The sequence below is a fragment of the Atractosteus spatula genome, chromosome 12 (assembly GCF_055471065.1).
Source record: "Atractosteus spatula isolate fAtrSpa1 chromosome 12, fAtrSpa1.hap1, whole genome shotgun sequence".
Lineage (NCBI taxonomy): Eukaryota > Metazoa > Chordata > Actinopteri > Semionotiformes > Lepisosteidae > Atractosteus > Atractosteus spatula.
The window spans coordinates 41,643,704-41,660,959 of record NC_142717.1 but is presented as its reverse complement, the minus strand read 5'-3'; the positions used below and the strand labels follow the sequence as shown (position 1 = coordinate 41,660,959).

Genomic DNA, 17,256 nt, shown 5'->3' with positions numbered 1-17,256 from the left:
AACACCATGGGCCATATGTTTAAAACCTTCCCAATGGTTAATCAGCATCTGGCACAGAACAAGTTTTTTTTTTCAAATTAAGCGACATGGACTTGGCAGCCTGACTGCCTCATTGCTGAGAGCAGGACATCCTCTATTGAAATGCCAGACGGGCTGCAAGGCGATTAAGGACCAGCATTGTGGCACTTTGCAGTCCAAGAAGCAGCCATCCAGTATTTGAAATGTCTCTCTCTCCAGGGCCAGACGTTGTTCCCTTCACTCACAACCGACACACAGGAGTAATAAAAGACGTGCGGAGTAAGAAAAAAGGCTGAAAAGAAATTCATTTGGACATGTATTGTGAGTTTTGTTTTCATTTATCCTCAGAAAGGAGTGCACCTGGTGCAGTACACTTCTCTGGCGGTGATGCTATTACAATTAATTTTTTCCAGGGAGCCTTTGTGTGATATCGTCGAACACACCAAGATTAATTAGTCTCTTTAACAAGAGCAGGCTCAGCCACCCACTGGTAGGAGTGTTTGCTTAATATACAGAGTAATCATGTAAAATATCAAATTTGTATTGGCAGTCAGAACTGATATTTTGCTTTGGCAGAAACCGCTTCCCAATGAAAAGAAATGATTTTCTCACTGGCTTTTTTTTTTTTACTCATTAAAATATAAATAAAAAGACTAAAGAGCTGACACTGGACCTGTTCCAGAGCCACATTCTGAATATTAGCAGTGAATGAAGCCCCATCTCTGTTTTGCCAGTGGGAATTCATCCCCCATCTACATCAGGCATCTTCAGCTGTCAGAGCTTAATTTTCTCACTGCTGAAATGGCAAGGAGCTGCCGCGGCTCCAAATCGAGCTCTGCAGCCACCTCAACATATTCCAAAGCACAGGACCTCAGCTCATAAAGGAAACCCATGCAGAAGTATTGTTTTTTTTTCTTTAAATTTCCTTTTTACAGTTCGGTTTGCATTCGCCGTTCTCACTCACAGGCTCCAGTTCCACTTTGTAAGGATATAATGTTCACATTAAATATTTTAAAAATATTTTTGTGTTTAAAAATATTGTAAATACATGGGAATCAACAGATATGCAGACACTGATTTTGATTATTTATCAAGGAAGGTTAAAGTGGAGTAAGAGAGCAGTACATTCGTCATTTTTCCTCATCGCCGTGGGAGCTACCGTTCAGTGTAGCGGTCTTCTCTGAGAACATCTTCTAAGAAGAGACAACGGACAGGCCTTAGGGAATGGCCAATTCACAATCATATGAAGTGTAGAGAGGACAAAGAGAAAGCGACATTTAAACAAGCAAAAAGTTATTGCTGTGCGTATCAGCAGCCGTTCTGAACTTGTGCATCCTGTGAAGGCATTCTGCACACAACCAAAACAATGAGAGCACCCGAACTTACCAAAGTCTGCCAGCTTCAGTTCACCAGCGTCACTTATCAGGAGGTTCTGGGGTTTCAAGTCCCTGTGCAGAATGTACCTCTGGTGGGTGTAGGAGAGACCCCGAAGCAGCTGAAATAAAAATAACTGGAAGAGAAAAACAGAATCGCTCTCAGTATTTATATATGCCAGCCAATCCAGGACTGTTTGTTTGATATACAACATACTGTGCAAGGCACAAAAAATATACAGAATGAACTCCAAAACAAATGACACTGACTTGATCTGCATGACATGTCTCATTTGGAATCTGTCAGAAAGATGAGGCACTCAGTTCACAGATTCAGAGAAGAATGTTAGCTCTGGAGGCTTCTGTAATTGTAGAAATGTCTAAAGTTTACACCACACTGACACAGAGCATGAGATCTAAAAACTGAGGAAAAGGAAAAGCAACAAGTGAATTCATGCTTAAAATTCTGGTGGGAATGAGACACGTTCTGATCTCTTTTCCATCTGTTTAACCTCCAGATCTCATTAGTAAGGCAGGGAATTCACTTTGAACCTACTGTAAATCAAGGTTACAAGAATCACACAGTCAATCAGAAATCAAAAGCATTTGACTAGTGGAGTCAAAAGGCCATTTCCGGTTTTACTAATGTACCATTCAATGTGATCTGCTTATCTTTTATAATGATTATTAGCATGGAGGATAAATATCTATTTGTGTGTACCAAGCATACCCTTTTCGTTTCTATTCCCATGCCCATTCCCATTCCCATTCTGCTGTGGGCTACATCCTCTGGATCGAGAGTAAGTTGAGGAGAAAAATAGTTTTCTCCTTGGGAGAACACTGCACTCTAAGAATAACTCAAAAGTCATGTATTATAAACTATTAAGAACACGGTTGTTTAAATAAGATTGTTCTCAATCTTATTTAAACCAATCAAGTGAAATGTGCCCTTAAAATAAATAACATTCAAAAATGTGTTACTTAGTTGATGCTGGGTTAAAGGACTGGGTCATCTTTATAGTGTTGCCTCTTAAATAGATTTTCTGTATTAAGTATTTTGAAATAGAAGATACCCTTGCTTCCCCTGGGGACATTAGAACACTTATTAGCCTGCCTGACAACTTTATTGTGTTGTCAGGCAGGCTAATAAGTGTTCTAATGTTAACACTTGGTTATTTGGCATGAGTGGCATCTGGGAAGAGAGTGACTTTCTCCGGATATCGTAGCTGATCTGAACCTGTCCATCTGGCTACAGAGAATGGAAGAAAATAGCCTCCAGACAAAATCATATCTTCTCTAATTAAGGGGCAAGAAGCGTGGAGGAAGAGCTGGGTTCTACTACCACAAACAAAATCCCACCACAGTGGGTACTGAGGGTACACATACAGTCAATAATAGCCAGTGGCACCCCAGGAACACAGGAATACAGATATCAGAGAATTAGGAACTAAGCTGGATTTTTCAAAGAAAAGAGCAGACGTCAGGAGAAAGTCAATGGAAGATTGTGCGTTTGTCTTCAAGAAATTCTAAAGTAAACCTATTTATTCCAGTCATAAAAAACGATTTCCTCGGGATATGGCTTTCTTTCACATATGAGACTGCTTAAAGAATGAAAATATTAAGATAGTTTCAAATAAAGGGCTCAAAAAAATGTTCACAGAAAGTTTACGGATACACGGTTCACAAAAGGACAGTGAAGAAAAGACAGAAAAAGTTTATAGAGAGAGAAATGAGGTTCAGGTGATCATCTGTGACTGACATTCCTTTCCTAGTAGCTGTACAAGTACAGATTAGATTGTATGGTACATGTCACCAGAATCAGGTTTAAAGTTCTCTCAAATATCCTGCAGAATACTCTCACACGTCTCTGGATATTGATTCATGGAAGACACCTTTAGGAAACCAACCATCATGGCTCATGGTTTTGCTTCTGCTTTATTTTTATAAAAGAGGCAGAAATTCTGTGTTTTCAGTCATCCGCTATCATGGCTATGACCATGCAGAAAGAAAAATATTGGAAGCAAGCAAACTATGTCATTTAAGGAAGCTGTGGGTGGCAGTTTAGTCTTAAAATAATAGCAGCGTTCTTAGTGGTATATAGGCTTTCAACTCTCTAGATACCCTGGGCACTAAGGAAATAACACATGTACTTGAACTGAACGACACTGAGCGGCAAAAGGTTTACCCGCTTCAAAGACTAGTTTGATAAAGGCCACCTCTGCCCTTCCACCTGCTCGTCATCATTAACCAAATCCCAAAGAATTCACACAACCACTTATTTCATACCTACTTCTATCTGAATACATCACAACGCCAAAAGGCTGGACAATGCTTTTTTATCATTTCACTCCAGGGATAACTTTAAAAAAATCCTTAGATGTTGCTGCTATTCAGATAGCTATTACAATAGATTTGAAGGTAAAATGTATTCCACAGCTTCGCTAATTATAGTTGCCATGGAGCCCTGCTAGCATTCGATTAGGATCAATTCAGCATGAAAAATGAGACCAGTAATGTAAAATTGAGTTTCCTATTTGCAACTTATACTGTTATGCGCAATCAGAAACCAAGAGATAGCGATTAATACAATTTTCTATTTAATATTGATCTTTATGACATTGTTTTATTTTCTTTCAAACAAGCCCTCTTTTTAAACAATTTCAAATAATTACTAAATGTTACTATACCAAAAGCTGGTAAAAAGATCCTAAGGAACCTTTAGATGCATATTTAAATCTTTAAGATTTTTACTTAATCTTTTTTTCTAAAAAACTTTGCAACTGCTATTGACGTATGTCCCAGAAATCGTTTTGAAATGACATTGTCCGAAAGAGACTAAAGCCAGTGATATCTTTAATCCAAATACCACTTTTGTAGTGTTCATTGTTATAGATATTTAAATTTTGTGCCCCTACCTGTGTATTTCCTGTTAGTAAATCTGTCTTCTAAACCTAAAGCTTTTTTCCAGTATAGGGTCAGGGGGAACCAGAGCCTATCCCAGCAAGCAACGGGTACAAGGCAGGATAGACCCTGGACAGGACACCAGTACTATATTGCAGGGCAAATATAGACATACTGTATATACTTACACCAGGGCCAGTTTTACAGAAGCCAATTAACCTACCAGTATGTCTTTGACCTGTGGGAGGAAACCGGAGCACCTGGAGGAAACTCACACGAACACAGAGAGAAGATAAAAACTCCAACACTAACCTCAGCCTCACCGTGCCGCCCTCCTGTTACTAAAGTAACAGATCATTTCTCTGTACAAATTGTTGAATTGTTAACATTTAGAAGTGCATTGGTTTTATGTTAAATTCCCTTATTGGGAAAACCATAATCATCACCACCACGCTGAATTTTTCCAAACTGACTTTGTATCTGTTTGCATGTAAGAAAAGTAAACCATAGAATAAGATTCCAAACCAGTTTTCATCCTTTTAGAACTTATTGGATGTGTCAGAATGGAAATAGATTGCTCACATAAAATATACACACTCTTAGATAATTCAGAAATTCCAAAACACAGACTAATGCAATTTTTCTCCATCTCCAAAAATGATTTACAAAAGAGCCTTCAACAGTGCACAGAAAGCCATGAGTTTCAGAGCTTATTTGTATAAGTAATCACTGTGTACATACAAGATTCACACAAACTGTGCCTGTGCCAGACACAGTCCTGAGGTGCAGCAGGCCTGGCCTCTCTGTCAGCTCTGTCAGTAGAAACGATAGCTGCTGTTGTTTGAACAAGACATTATGAGGGTGGAAAAATACAAAACACTTGCCTGAACCAAGCTGAGAGTTTGCTTTAAAATCCCCCCCCTCCCTTTTGTGCCAAATAAATGAAAAAAAATTGTAAAACCATTGTTGTTAAATGTAGTTTTCAAAAACAGAAGGAAAGAGCAAAAAAAATCCATTTGTTTTGTCCATTTCATTTGCATATTATAAAAGCATAGAAATGTTCGTTGGCAATTTACAAAGATTAATATTTCAAATTAAGAATGATTAAATACGGAATAATTTTTCCATGACTTTTTAATGTGATTAATACCGCATTCACAAAGATGTTCATGTATTTTGAACTTCACATTTACGTGTGATTGCTGCCTCTCCTTTCATGCCTATTGGGACTGGAGACCTGTCAGGAATGTACTTATACACCCAAGTGATCTTCCCAAATTGCACACAGTTCTTTATTTATATATTACAGAGTTAGAATGAGTGTTTACTACACACATGGCTTGAAATCCAAAGTCATTTCTGGAAGACAACATGGGTATCAAATCGACTGAGAACCTGGTCACATCTGTTTATCTAAAGAGGCGAGATTCTCATTTACTTGAAACCATCTGTAAAAGACAATCTTAATCTGGCGTAACATTACTCTGTCAGCAATACACCTGCTTTGTTCCTTGGACTGTAAATGAAAGATGGAAACTTGTTAAGTTGTAATCAAACTCATAGCTTTTGCATTAGCATATCCATTACAGTTAAAATCTATCTCCACTTTCCTTCTCCTGACCAGAACTTTTATTGAAGATGCCATATGTTAAAACATCCTCGTCTCAGTCAAGTAAAAAGAAGTAATTGCCAAGATCCACTTAAGGGAAAACATTAAGAATACAGTACTCAGCAGAGATCCATCTATCACCAGAAAGCCACTTTTCCTGGTCATTTTCACGACAAGTCAGCGCCTTCACTAGCAGCAGTAAGGGAAGATGACTGCTCAACCTCTGGATGAGCTGTCAGTCCATCACAGGGTCACAGAGAAAGGGACAACCTAGAACAGCCAATCAAACCTGACCAGCATGACCAGTGTGACTGCGTGCAGTGGGAGGCGCCACGGCAGGCACCGGTAAAAAGTCAACGCCCCGGCGGGCACCGGTGTGATGTTAGCAGGGACCAAAAATAACACAAAACAGAGGTGAAAAAGAATACAAAAAGAGGGGACAAACTAACAAAAAGGCAAAAAGAAAAAGTACTGCTGTGCTGCGTTACCTCCAGGCTGGGCTTACCCTGTTTAACGGGGCCCAGCCTGGGAAAAAAAGAGCGACAAGGATGGTGGTAACCAGACTGGACCGACCCTGTTTAGCGGGGTCCAGTCTGGTGAGCAGGGCGCGTACGGTAAAAACAAAACCAGAACCGAGTGCGTAACAGAAATGCGTGTGTATGCCTGCCCCACTGAAAGTGCGTGATGGGACAGGCAAAAAGAAAAATGAGAAGGAAACCTTACGGGGATGCAATCCCCTCTGGGACTGTCAGTGAAAACTACCCCCTTCCGGGGGCGCCCTGCTCGTCCCGTCGCGGGGTGTCCAGTGTGCCTTTATAGGACCCGCCCAGCTGGGGCTCATCAGCTGGTAGCCCAAACAGCCAGGACCACAAAGGTGAGGCTCCGCCCTTCTACCAGGGCTCCACCTCCACACTGGCCACGCCCCCGCGTAATGCCACACCAGGGCCGGCTGGAGGACACTGGAACACAAGGAAGAGGTGGCCAGTACGCATGCAGACTCCAACCAAGCACAGCTGGAGCCGTGAGAACCACCACAAAGTAAAACTCAGAAAAGGTCTTGTTCAGAAAACATCGTGTTAGTTTGTAGTCACATTTCTGCATGCATTTATTTATAAAGTTTCAAAACAACATTTTCACTACTGCTGACAGATCCCCCTGTGTCAGGGAGAGTAGTGCGTTTGTCAGTTTCAAATTGATCTCTAAGGAATCTGTGGCTTTTGCAAGATGAACACATCTCGGCCAGCTGTAGAGAGAACTGCTCTTTGTTAAAGCTTATCAAGTGCCAATATAATCTCTACAGTGAGACAACAGGAGCCTGGGAGGCAATGATCCAAAGGGGCTTGAAATGTCTGAGAGATACAAAACAGTAGCTAGGATGACCAGCAAACAGATTAATAGCAAGCAGTAAAAGTGGCTTTTAGAAAATGGATAGATGGTAACAAGGAATTTTCTTCTGAAATATATTGCCTCATAATTTCATGCCTCACTGTATTTTACCAGGTAGCATTTCAGAAAGTGTTTGGAGCCACTCGGAAGGATAGGTAAACTACCACAGAGACAAACGTACAGTATGTAGTATGCAGATATGCAGCAGTCAGGATGGTTACGATTGAGGGATGTAGAAAAGAAATGTGAAGCTAATTCTTAGGCTTTTAAAAAAGCTTACTTTTTACAAAAGCAAAAGAAGTCTTAAAAAAGTCCTTATAGCTGGAATGAGATTGTAAGCATCAGAGTAACAAAAGTTATTGTTTTAACTTGGGAGGAAAGTTACTAAATACAAGACAGAGTAATCAGAAAGACCAAAAAAATAAAAAACAGTAGCAATAACTATCACGTTATAGCTTTTCCTATACCTTACAGTCGAGAAGAAATAACTATCTGTGAATAAACACACCAGAATGTTCATGATCCAAAATACTGAGAGTCCAGGTCAGGGTCTTTATTTCAGTTGCTTAGTCTGTGGAAAAACCTGGGTACTAGCCTGCAATTTTGTGGGTTCATGTCCACATTTCAGACCAACAGCCAGCCACCACCAGTGCCACCACTGTCTAGATGGGCATGGGTGACTTTCTTACATTTTTTACTCTGCCCATCCCTTTAAACAGTCTCAGCCACTTCGTATGATAACAGACAGCACAGACAAGGACATTATCTCTGGAGTAGAGGAGTGAAAACAAAACTGGGCAAAGGTGCACAAAGGTTCAGGATTATGATTTGGGAGAAAAATCCCCTTTAAAACCAGACCAGTCCACCACTTACAGCCACAGCACATTCTTTACTTAGTCAGCTCCATTATCAGAACTGTGCAACTTCATTTGCAAACTAACATTTATTGGTGGTTGAAAACTTGGCTGAAACATGTGGGTACAACTAGACCATCACAAACAAGACAGAAAAAAACTGTCAGAGTGTTACGAAGGCAATGTGCTGTCTATTTTTATGAATAACCTCCGTTGTCTATTATCACTTCAAAATCAATGTACTCTTCTTCATCCATCCAGTAACAGTAAGTTGCTCATTCCTGGTAACAGTCTTGGCTATCCTTTGTGTTTACTGTAGGTTATTAGGGAATAGGTTGTCCTTTACATACAATTTGTTTGTGAATATAGACTGTCCTTTATGTGTATCTTATTTGTGAATATTTTTTGAATATTTTTCCAAAAGCCCTATTTTTCAGGATAGCACCTATACCTTATAAATCCTACATTATACATTTGCGTTATATAAAGATTTTGATTCATGGATGCTGGGATCTGAATGCATTCCCTGCCTAAGGCGCAATGACAAAACTGTAGATGATTTCTCAAAATGGGGGTAAATTTAGCTTCCTTACCCATTCCCAAGATGCAAATCAAGATTCTCTCTTCTCTCTATATTTTTACTAAATATTGTTTTACTATTATAACAAATTATTCTGTCATGTACTAGTCCCTAGTCTCAGTTTTTAGTAAAATATCCATGCAAGCAGTATTCTATACAAGCAATAATATTTCATAAAACATATGTGTAAATGCTGTACCCTAAACACTAATACTGCTGATATCTTTAGTGTGAGAGTCTGCATTGGTAACTGGTGGCACACATGACTCTGGCCTCCTATGTACACTGAATCTTGAACTGGAACGGGAATAAGGTCCTACACTATCTGACACGATGCCTGATGAGGGACCGATATTCATTTTACACTGACATTCTGCTCTGCTGCTATCTGACAGGAAAATAAATTGACTGTATATCTCCCTTCCAACATCTACGTTTGATAGTCTCCTTTTTATAAAAAATAGGACCTTCATTCGGCAAATACAAAAATGCCAAGAAAGGAATCCACATTTCATCGGTTAACTTATGACAGAAAGAATATTAATGTGAAATATTTTAGAGCATCGCTTATTTTTATCTGGAACTGTAATGTAATGCAGCTCAAAGTGTCATTATTACTTAAGGCTTATTTTTGTTGTTTAAACATACACATTATCTAAATGCAATCAAAATAAGTGCCACTCTGTATTCTCAATACATTTTTAGATATAATACAGGTATGTTCTGCAAGCAATGGCTTTTATATAACAGTTATTCCACACTGCAGGGGAAAGGTTTTCTACTTACTAGCTAAATATAATAAGTCTTTTAGCCCACTTAAGATCGGAGATAAAGCAATTTCTCTCTGTCTAACAGCTTCTCTATTCACATTTTCTAGGTCATTGGTTTCCATGGCCTTTTCCTGAAAGTGCTGTAATTCAGCCTTACTTTTTTCACATTTGAGAAAACCTGTATATTTTTGTTTTCCAAACAACCTGATTTTATTTTCTTCTGTGATATGTGGACCCCAACTGCATGATACAGAGAACTGTGGAGTTAATTCGCCCAAGGTACTAGGTGAATTTCCTGGGACAGCTAATCACAATACCTCCCAGAAGCTGAAAGGTCTGAGCTGTGGTTTAGCAAGTCTGATTCCTTCATTTTTTTTTAGCCTGTTGGAAACTCCTGGGACATTTGGAACAGCAATATTATTTGCATAAGTCAATTAAAAGTTTTACAATCAACTGTAACAAAAGACAGGGGTCAATAATGTTTAAGGCAAAGGTATTCCTATCATTAAATTATTTTGAAATTGTAAACTACTTTTTTATAAAAAGCGTGAGTGCATTTAAGACAGGAAATCAGTTAAGTCATCCTGGATAATGGAACATCCAACCCCTCAATTACATAATTGGTATAAAATGCTGGCTGTGCCAAAATCTTGCACTGATTTAAGACATTTGTAACTGGAGATAGATAGTCGAAACTTGGATATAAAGGGGGTAGAGCACTTTCAAAAGCACTCATTTGAAATTAAAATTAATTTTGAATGCTGGCAGTTATACAGTTTTTTCAGCTGAGTCTATTTTCAGCTTTGAGGTTTACTTTTACTGTCTCATTAGAAAAATGTAAGATGTCAAAACATGAAAAATAATTCCAAAGCTTAGTTGTGTCATTGTAATACCTAGGTTGTAGGATGGTTGTAGGATGCTGGAACAAAACAAATCCTAGGAATCTACAACACATATACAGTGTTTTTTTTATCTCATGTTCCACAATTCATTAATAGTGTACATGCAAAACAACGTATTATGGGGATGACTTATAATAATATATGATATCATATGATGCTGACGTTCATTAATTAATATTTTCACGGCTTACTCCTGGTGAGGGTCAGGTTGGTAACAGGCTGAGCAGGGCAGACCAGACTTGCTTTACTCCAGCAACCTCTAGCTTCTCCTGGGGGATTCTCAGGTGCTCCCGGGTCAACTGAGAGATATAATCATCTCGGAGGCATCTGGGGGGCATCCTCAGCAGATGCCCGAACCAGTGACTCTACCCCAAGGTCCTCCCAACCTGCCAAACGTCTCACTCTTTGGTGACAGGGATCAGACAGGCAATTCGAACTTAGCTTTGGCTTACAGTTACAACAGCTGGCCAGGACAGTTTTCCGCACTGCAATCTTTTCCAAATTACCCACCAAGCTGCCGGAACTCTCCCTGAACACTGCTGGATTAGTGCCTTTGTGAAAAGAGGATCCATTCTCTGTGACCTGTTTAGCGACCAGACATATCCAAGCTTGACTTCTGAGGGCTAGCCAACATCTCCATTTGTCATTCCCAAAGGCGAGGTATTAATACTGATTAAGTCAATGAGGTATCGACTTAAGACTTCTGCTCAAAGGTTCCAAACACTTTTAATTCTTCACCTGGCTTCAACCAAGCCAGATATGCTCTTATAAGTAAGATTACATTTAGATTGAAATGGAGTACATTTAAACATTATTGTAAATGATTCAGATACTGTACCATTAAACTTACCGCCTTGGGGATGAAGAAAGTTTTTTTTTAACGGAATTCTACTGTTATAGATTATTATAATACAGTACATATAAACTGTACTGTATTATAATAATTTGTAACACAGAACATATAAACTGAATATAAATCTATGTCTCTCAGCACAGTAAGACCTCACATTAGTAGGCATAATTATTATTATTGATTTTTGGGTTGAGCAGCAATGCAAAAAACAATAATGGCCCATTTAATGCACTCAAAATGAGTTCTCACCTAGAATAATCAGCAAATTAGTTAAAACTATTAACATTTCTGTTGCAAATGTGTTGATTGTTGTTTATCTTTGAAAGAATTCACCTCACATTATTCAGCTGAATTTAAAAAAAACTGCAGAAAAGGAAAAAAATATTAGCTATGTTAATCATGAGGAAAAAAAGGTAAAATTGTTACATAACTTGTGTTAAGCCTCATGCCTCATGACTTTTTTGCCACCCTCATCCTCTCTTTCAGACAGAAAATGCACAAATAGTCAAAAGCAGACAAGGAAATTTTAAATGAGGTTGCAAGCTTCCTATAGAAATCTCAGTTATTACCAAAAATAGTCATTTAGTATAAATCTGGGCACACCTCTTTCATTTCAATTTTACTCACATACTGAACATCGCTAGCACTGTCAAAAGGGTAAGCACTTAGTGCATTTTGCCTTAGTGTTCAACCAAGCCACTGCTTTTCAGCAGGTGTTATTTAACACAAATACCCATTTAAAAACTATGCTTTCACATGCCACAAGGAAATGTTTCAGGATCTACTGAAATGTAAAGAATGAGCTGCATCTTCAAAGGAATAATAACTTTCATCAATTTACAATATCAGATACAGAAAATTCTGTTAAACTTTCACAAAATAACTGTTGTGAAAAGTCTAAAAATACAAAGATAGGAAAGGAACAAAAAAAGTGAACAATGTTGTGGCTCACTGCTCCACATGGGTCAGCCCAAGATTATATAAGTGCCGGCTGTTTTTGCCACTTACCTTCACATTGTCTGGATGAAGACCCCCAGGGTGCTTGTCCATGTACTGGCACAGATCCGTGTGCTGAAGGAAAAAGAAGGGAAGTTTGTGTCACTTGACAGCTTGGTCTTCAGTGAACCAGTGAACTTTCTCAGAATATTGTTCAGAGAGCTGAAAAGGAATATTCTGGTCATCCATCTATTCCTTTTAAGTCCATACGTCCTTGTGAGGGTTGCAGTCTTCACAGTCGTAAGAATTTTTAATGTATTACATACTTTTGTCCTGAGAAAAAAGAGCCCTTTCTCCACTGATGTATTATTTTAACATATGGGTGGAGCGGTGGCTCTGTGGCTCAGGTTCTGTGCCTGTGGCTGGAAGGTTGCTGGTTCAAATTCCGCAGCCGGCAGAGGAATCCCACTCTGTTGGGCCCCTGAGCAAGGCCCTTAACCCCAGCTGCTCCAGGGGCACTGTACAATGGCTGACCCTGCGCTCTGACCCCAAGCTTCTCTCCCTGTCTGTGTGTCTCATGGAGAGCAAGCGGGGGTATGCGAAAAGACAAATTCCTAATGCAAGAAATTGTAAAGGGTTAATAAAGTGATGTTATTTTAACCACAAAATGGACTTTAGATCCGTCCTGACACTCTTTTCTGCCCTGATGTACTGTAATCATTGTTCTGTAAGAACGGTGTCCATACAGTTTGGCCTCTCAGCTCAGGGCTCGATTGCTAGCCACTGCCATGTTTCCTTTTCTGTTCCTTTTTACTCAGTCAGATTTAATTCTTTAAACTGCCGACCAAGTTTATTTATTTTACCAGTTCCTACTATGTTTCTTTTTTTTTCTTCAGGGATCATCATATTTGAAATCACCCGGTATTTAATTTTTATTCCCACCACCCAAAACTTGGAAGATGAAATAATAATCCTTTATCTATCCCCAATGAATCATTTGAACGAATATACTGTATGTTCATTAGTAACAACATGAATAAGAGGCTTACAGCACTGTTTACTCTCACACATATGTATACAGTCCATATCCACCCATTTTGAGACATTTCTCTGCAAATCTGAACTTATATTTTTATATCCTCTAAAATTAAATAGCCAGTTTGCTTTCAACTCCTTTACCAAGAAGTAGAGACAAAGACCATATACGCAGTGAGTTCAGAAATGCACAACAAACATTCCAAAACCAATCACTTCCAATCAAACTGCAAACCCAGAGAACAAAACAGTATGGCTTCGATCTTGGCTGCAGCACTGCTCAGAGGTCACAACTGGCCAGTCACAGAGTTCTGTGTTGTGCTGTACACTAAATAACCCACTTGGCCAACTGAATACCAGTGAATATTCTCTGAACAAGCGTCGTCCCACAAGGTGACAACAGAAATGAAGTTTTGTTTAAACCATTGTTTAAAAAGAACAATCATAAAAAAGCTTACTAAGCAAGATCTTTTTTTTCTTTTGCTTTAATTTATTATCAGTATTAAGTTTTCGTCTGTAGATATTTCAACTGTGCTCTCTATTAATCTGCCTAAAGGTGAACAGGGGTATCTGCAGTGACACAGAACAATGTGTAAGCAACTTTCACAAGGAAAACAAATTACCTGGTGCTGCTCTTTCACATTTCTACATTAAAGACTTTGTTGCTGAGGGCCAGAGAAATCCGCAAAATTCTACTGTTAGTTATATCAAGATAAATGTGCTTTTATAATGAATAATTCAAATAGATTACAGATTCTGTGCACAGGCTGTCAGTCTTACTTAGGACTGTACTGAACTATCGCTCTTCACCTGTCAATCTTTATTAACCACCAGCCAAGACAAAGAATTGATTATCTTGGTGGAAGGCTCTGTAAGTGAGCAGAAAAGTCTGAAATAAAAGATAAAAGGGAATCTCAGTCCATTACACTGCTCATCTTTCTTTCCAGGTTCAGCTTTTAGCAACATAGTGGTTCTGTGCTGTGAATTTACTACATCACTTCAAAACTCAAGTGTAGTTGTACAGTAATTCTGAAACTACAAAATAAATGTAAGACTCAATATCTGAAGTAGAACCTTTCTGTATGTATTTACAATACAAGGTATTTTAAGGGCACTAATAAGTTCAGATATATTATTAAATGACTTTTGATTTGTTATTTCTATTTTTTTTCTGGCATGTACATGGGACACTGAGTTTTTCCTCCACAGAATATGAGTTAAGGTATCATTATAATGGCAGTAACTCCTGTGTTTTGACTTGACTAAAAAGTGATTAAATAATTACAATACTATACTGTAGGTAAATTAAGATTGTGTTCAGTTTAGAATTTGGTTAACTGAAATAAAAATATTTCCAAAAGTCATGTAATTTGACATCTAACATGGCATTATGGAAAGCTGAGTTACAAGCCTTATCTCACCTTATCTAGATAAGCCTTATCTTATATCTGTTGTAAGCTTTTTTATTTGTTTAATCGTACAGACCAACAGATAATTAATAATAATAATTGCTTACACTTATCTAGCGCTTTTCTGGAAACTCCACTCAAAGTGCTTTACAGGTAATGGGGACTCCCCTCCACCACCACCAGTGTGCAGCCCCACCTGGATGATGCGATGGCAGCCATAGTGCGCCAGAACGCTCACCACACATCAGTTATCAGTGGGGAGGAGACCAGAGTAAGGAAGCCAGTTCGGAGATGGGGATTAGTAGGAGGCCATGATTGGGAAGGGCCAATGGGAAATTTGGCCAGGACGCCGGCGCTACACCCCTACTATTTTCGAGAAACACCCTGGGATTTTTAATGACCACAGAGAGTCAGGACCTCGGTTTTACGTCTCATCCGAAGGACAGCGCCTGTTTACAGTGTATTTTCCCCGTCACTATACTGGGGCATTAGGACACACACCTCTTCCAACAGCAACCTTAGTTTTTCCCAAGAGGTCTCCCATCCAGGTACTGACCAGGCTCACACCTCCTTAGCTTCTGTGGGTTGCTAGTTGTGAGTTGCAGAGTGATATGGCTGCTCAGAGTAATATAATACAACTCAAACTGTAAAAAGTCAAATTGCTGCATGTGTATACTTTCAGTTAAGTCATATTTCAACAAAGTAATATTATAGTAATAATATTTGAATTGTTATTGAGAAAGCCTATATTTTGCTAGAGAAAATAAGAAACTGCAGAAAATATGTAAATTTGTCATGTATTATTTTCATAATTTCATTTTCTAACCAAACCACTAGAGGGCTTCTCATTTTTTACACTCAGTCAGAACACTATAAATCATGCTGCACATTTATATTCCAACTTAATTATTGTTTACTTTCTTACCATAAAATAAACTGATTTGGTTTTCAAGCAGTTTTTCTATAATCGTATTGGTAAAGAAATTTGTTTCTGGAGTCAAGTCACTTCAAACCGAGTCTGACTTAAGGACAAAAATTAAATTAGGCTTTCACTAAGAAATTCCTTTTGAGAAATTCAGAAACCGAGAAAGCGACACTATTATTTAAGTAAAATATGCAACTTTAGCATAAGCATAATTTCAGAATAAAGCATTTTTTTCACTCTGCTTCCTTATATAACTCTAGAGATTAAATACTATAAATGTAACATTTTGTTTAGTAAGTGTGATTAAATGTAATCTAAAAAAACAGACTAGAATCACACAATGTTATTAAAATAAAACTGCATAGAGAGCTGTTTAAGTCAACCCATTAGAAGAAGCGAGCCTAAAATTATAATAACGAGGGAGGAAAGAGAATTTATATTAAAATCCGATGGGTTGTAAGAAACTGTGGGTCAGAGTTTAAAATACAAACAAGTCAAACTGGAAGACAGGACCGGAGAACAACAGTTAAGACAAAACAGCATTCAAGATAACTTTAAATTGTTAAAAGTATTAGAGAAGGTACAGAACTAATAATAAAAATGCCAAGAAACTAAATATCCTGAATGAGGTCAAAACATGCAGGAGACTGTGCCATGCATTAAACAAATTAAAAAGGAGTTTAAATTTGTATAAGTAGCTACTGTATGCATTCACTTTTACATGGACTGATATGGTTTGTATTAAATTTTCTCAATCTATTACCATGATTTTCACCATTCTTTAATACACTTTACACTCTTCCATTCTTATGCTATAGTAAACTTTCATAAAGTACTGGGGTAAAAACACAGTACAAAGCAGGTTTAGAGGGGGAAAATATTAGAAACACTAAGCAGGAAGTACAGTACACTTTCTCTAGCCCTAAATAAATGAAGGTATAAAAAAAGCTTTCTTTGATGAAAGAAATACAGATACAGAAACTGCGTTTCAGAAGTTATTACTGGATTGGTTAGAGCCTGCCTCTAGACAAGAGATTTGTCAACTATGAAAAAAAAACTGTTGGATAAGAGTTGTCACAGTCAACTTTCACTTACCACGTACTCAAAAACAAGTGTTAATGTTTCTTTTGTGTGGATGATGTCATGTAGCAGCACTATGTTTGTGTGTTTCAGACCTTTCAAAAGCGAAGCTGAAAAGGAAAAAAAAAAAGATGTCCCAGATTAATCACAATGGTCACACATTCTGTGTCTTCATAAACAATATTATCATCAACAGGATAAAAAGGAGGTTTCCCTCCCGAGTCTTCAGTATTTCCTCAGATCAGCCTTGCTGCAGTCTTACAAGAGTCATATCAAACATTTTAAAGCACTCAGACTAAATGGTGATAATGAATTCATTGGCAGGCCTTGCTACCAATTTCTGTCTGGTTTCCAGCGGTAGCTGTTTTTCTTTTTGCTAAAGTCAGCTGCTTTTCTATTAGCAGTTACTTTGACAGTAACAAATGGAAAGTGCATAACACTTTCACGCTTTCATTTGAAAACTAAATTAGCCACAGCAGCGATATACATTGTAATCAAAATCCTTTTCCTGGGATATATTAGCATCATCCTTTTCACCTTTTTATATCATCTAATGTCACCTTCCATCACTTTGGTTAGAAACCCCAAGGATGCTTGGTAAGAGGATGTTTAAATGAAAATGGCT

At 38.2% G+C, this 17,256-nt stretch overlaps 1 protein-coding gene across 3 annotated transcripts in view; it reads right to left on the bottom strand.

The window, feature by feature from the left end:
• cdk14 (cyclin dependent kinase 14) overlaps nucleotides 1–17,256 on the bottom strand; it is a 185,133-nt gene that overhangs the window by 100,434 nt on the left and 67,443 nt on the right. For all 3 annotated transcript variants that reach the window (XM_088929677.1, XM_088929679.1, XM_088929678.1), the window contains 3 exons: nucleotides 16,647–16,741; nucleotides 12,255–12,317; nucleotides 1,405–1,528 (listed from right to left, as the gene is read on the bottom strand). In XM_088929677.1, coding sequence (XP_088785803.1) covers nucleotides 1,405–1,528; nucleotides 12,255–12,317; nucleotides 16,647–16,741 — 282 coding nt within the window. The remainder of the gene's footprint in view (nucleotides 1–1,404; nucleotides 1,529–12,254; nucleotides 12,318–16,646; nucleotides 16,742–17,256) is intronic.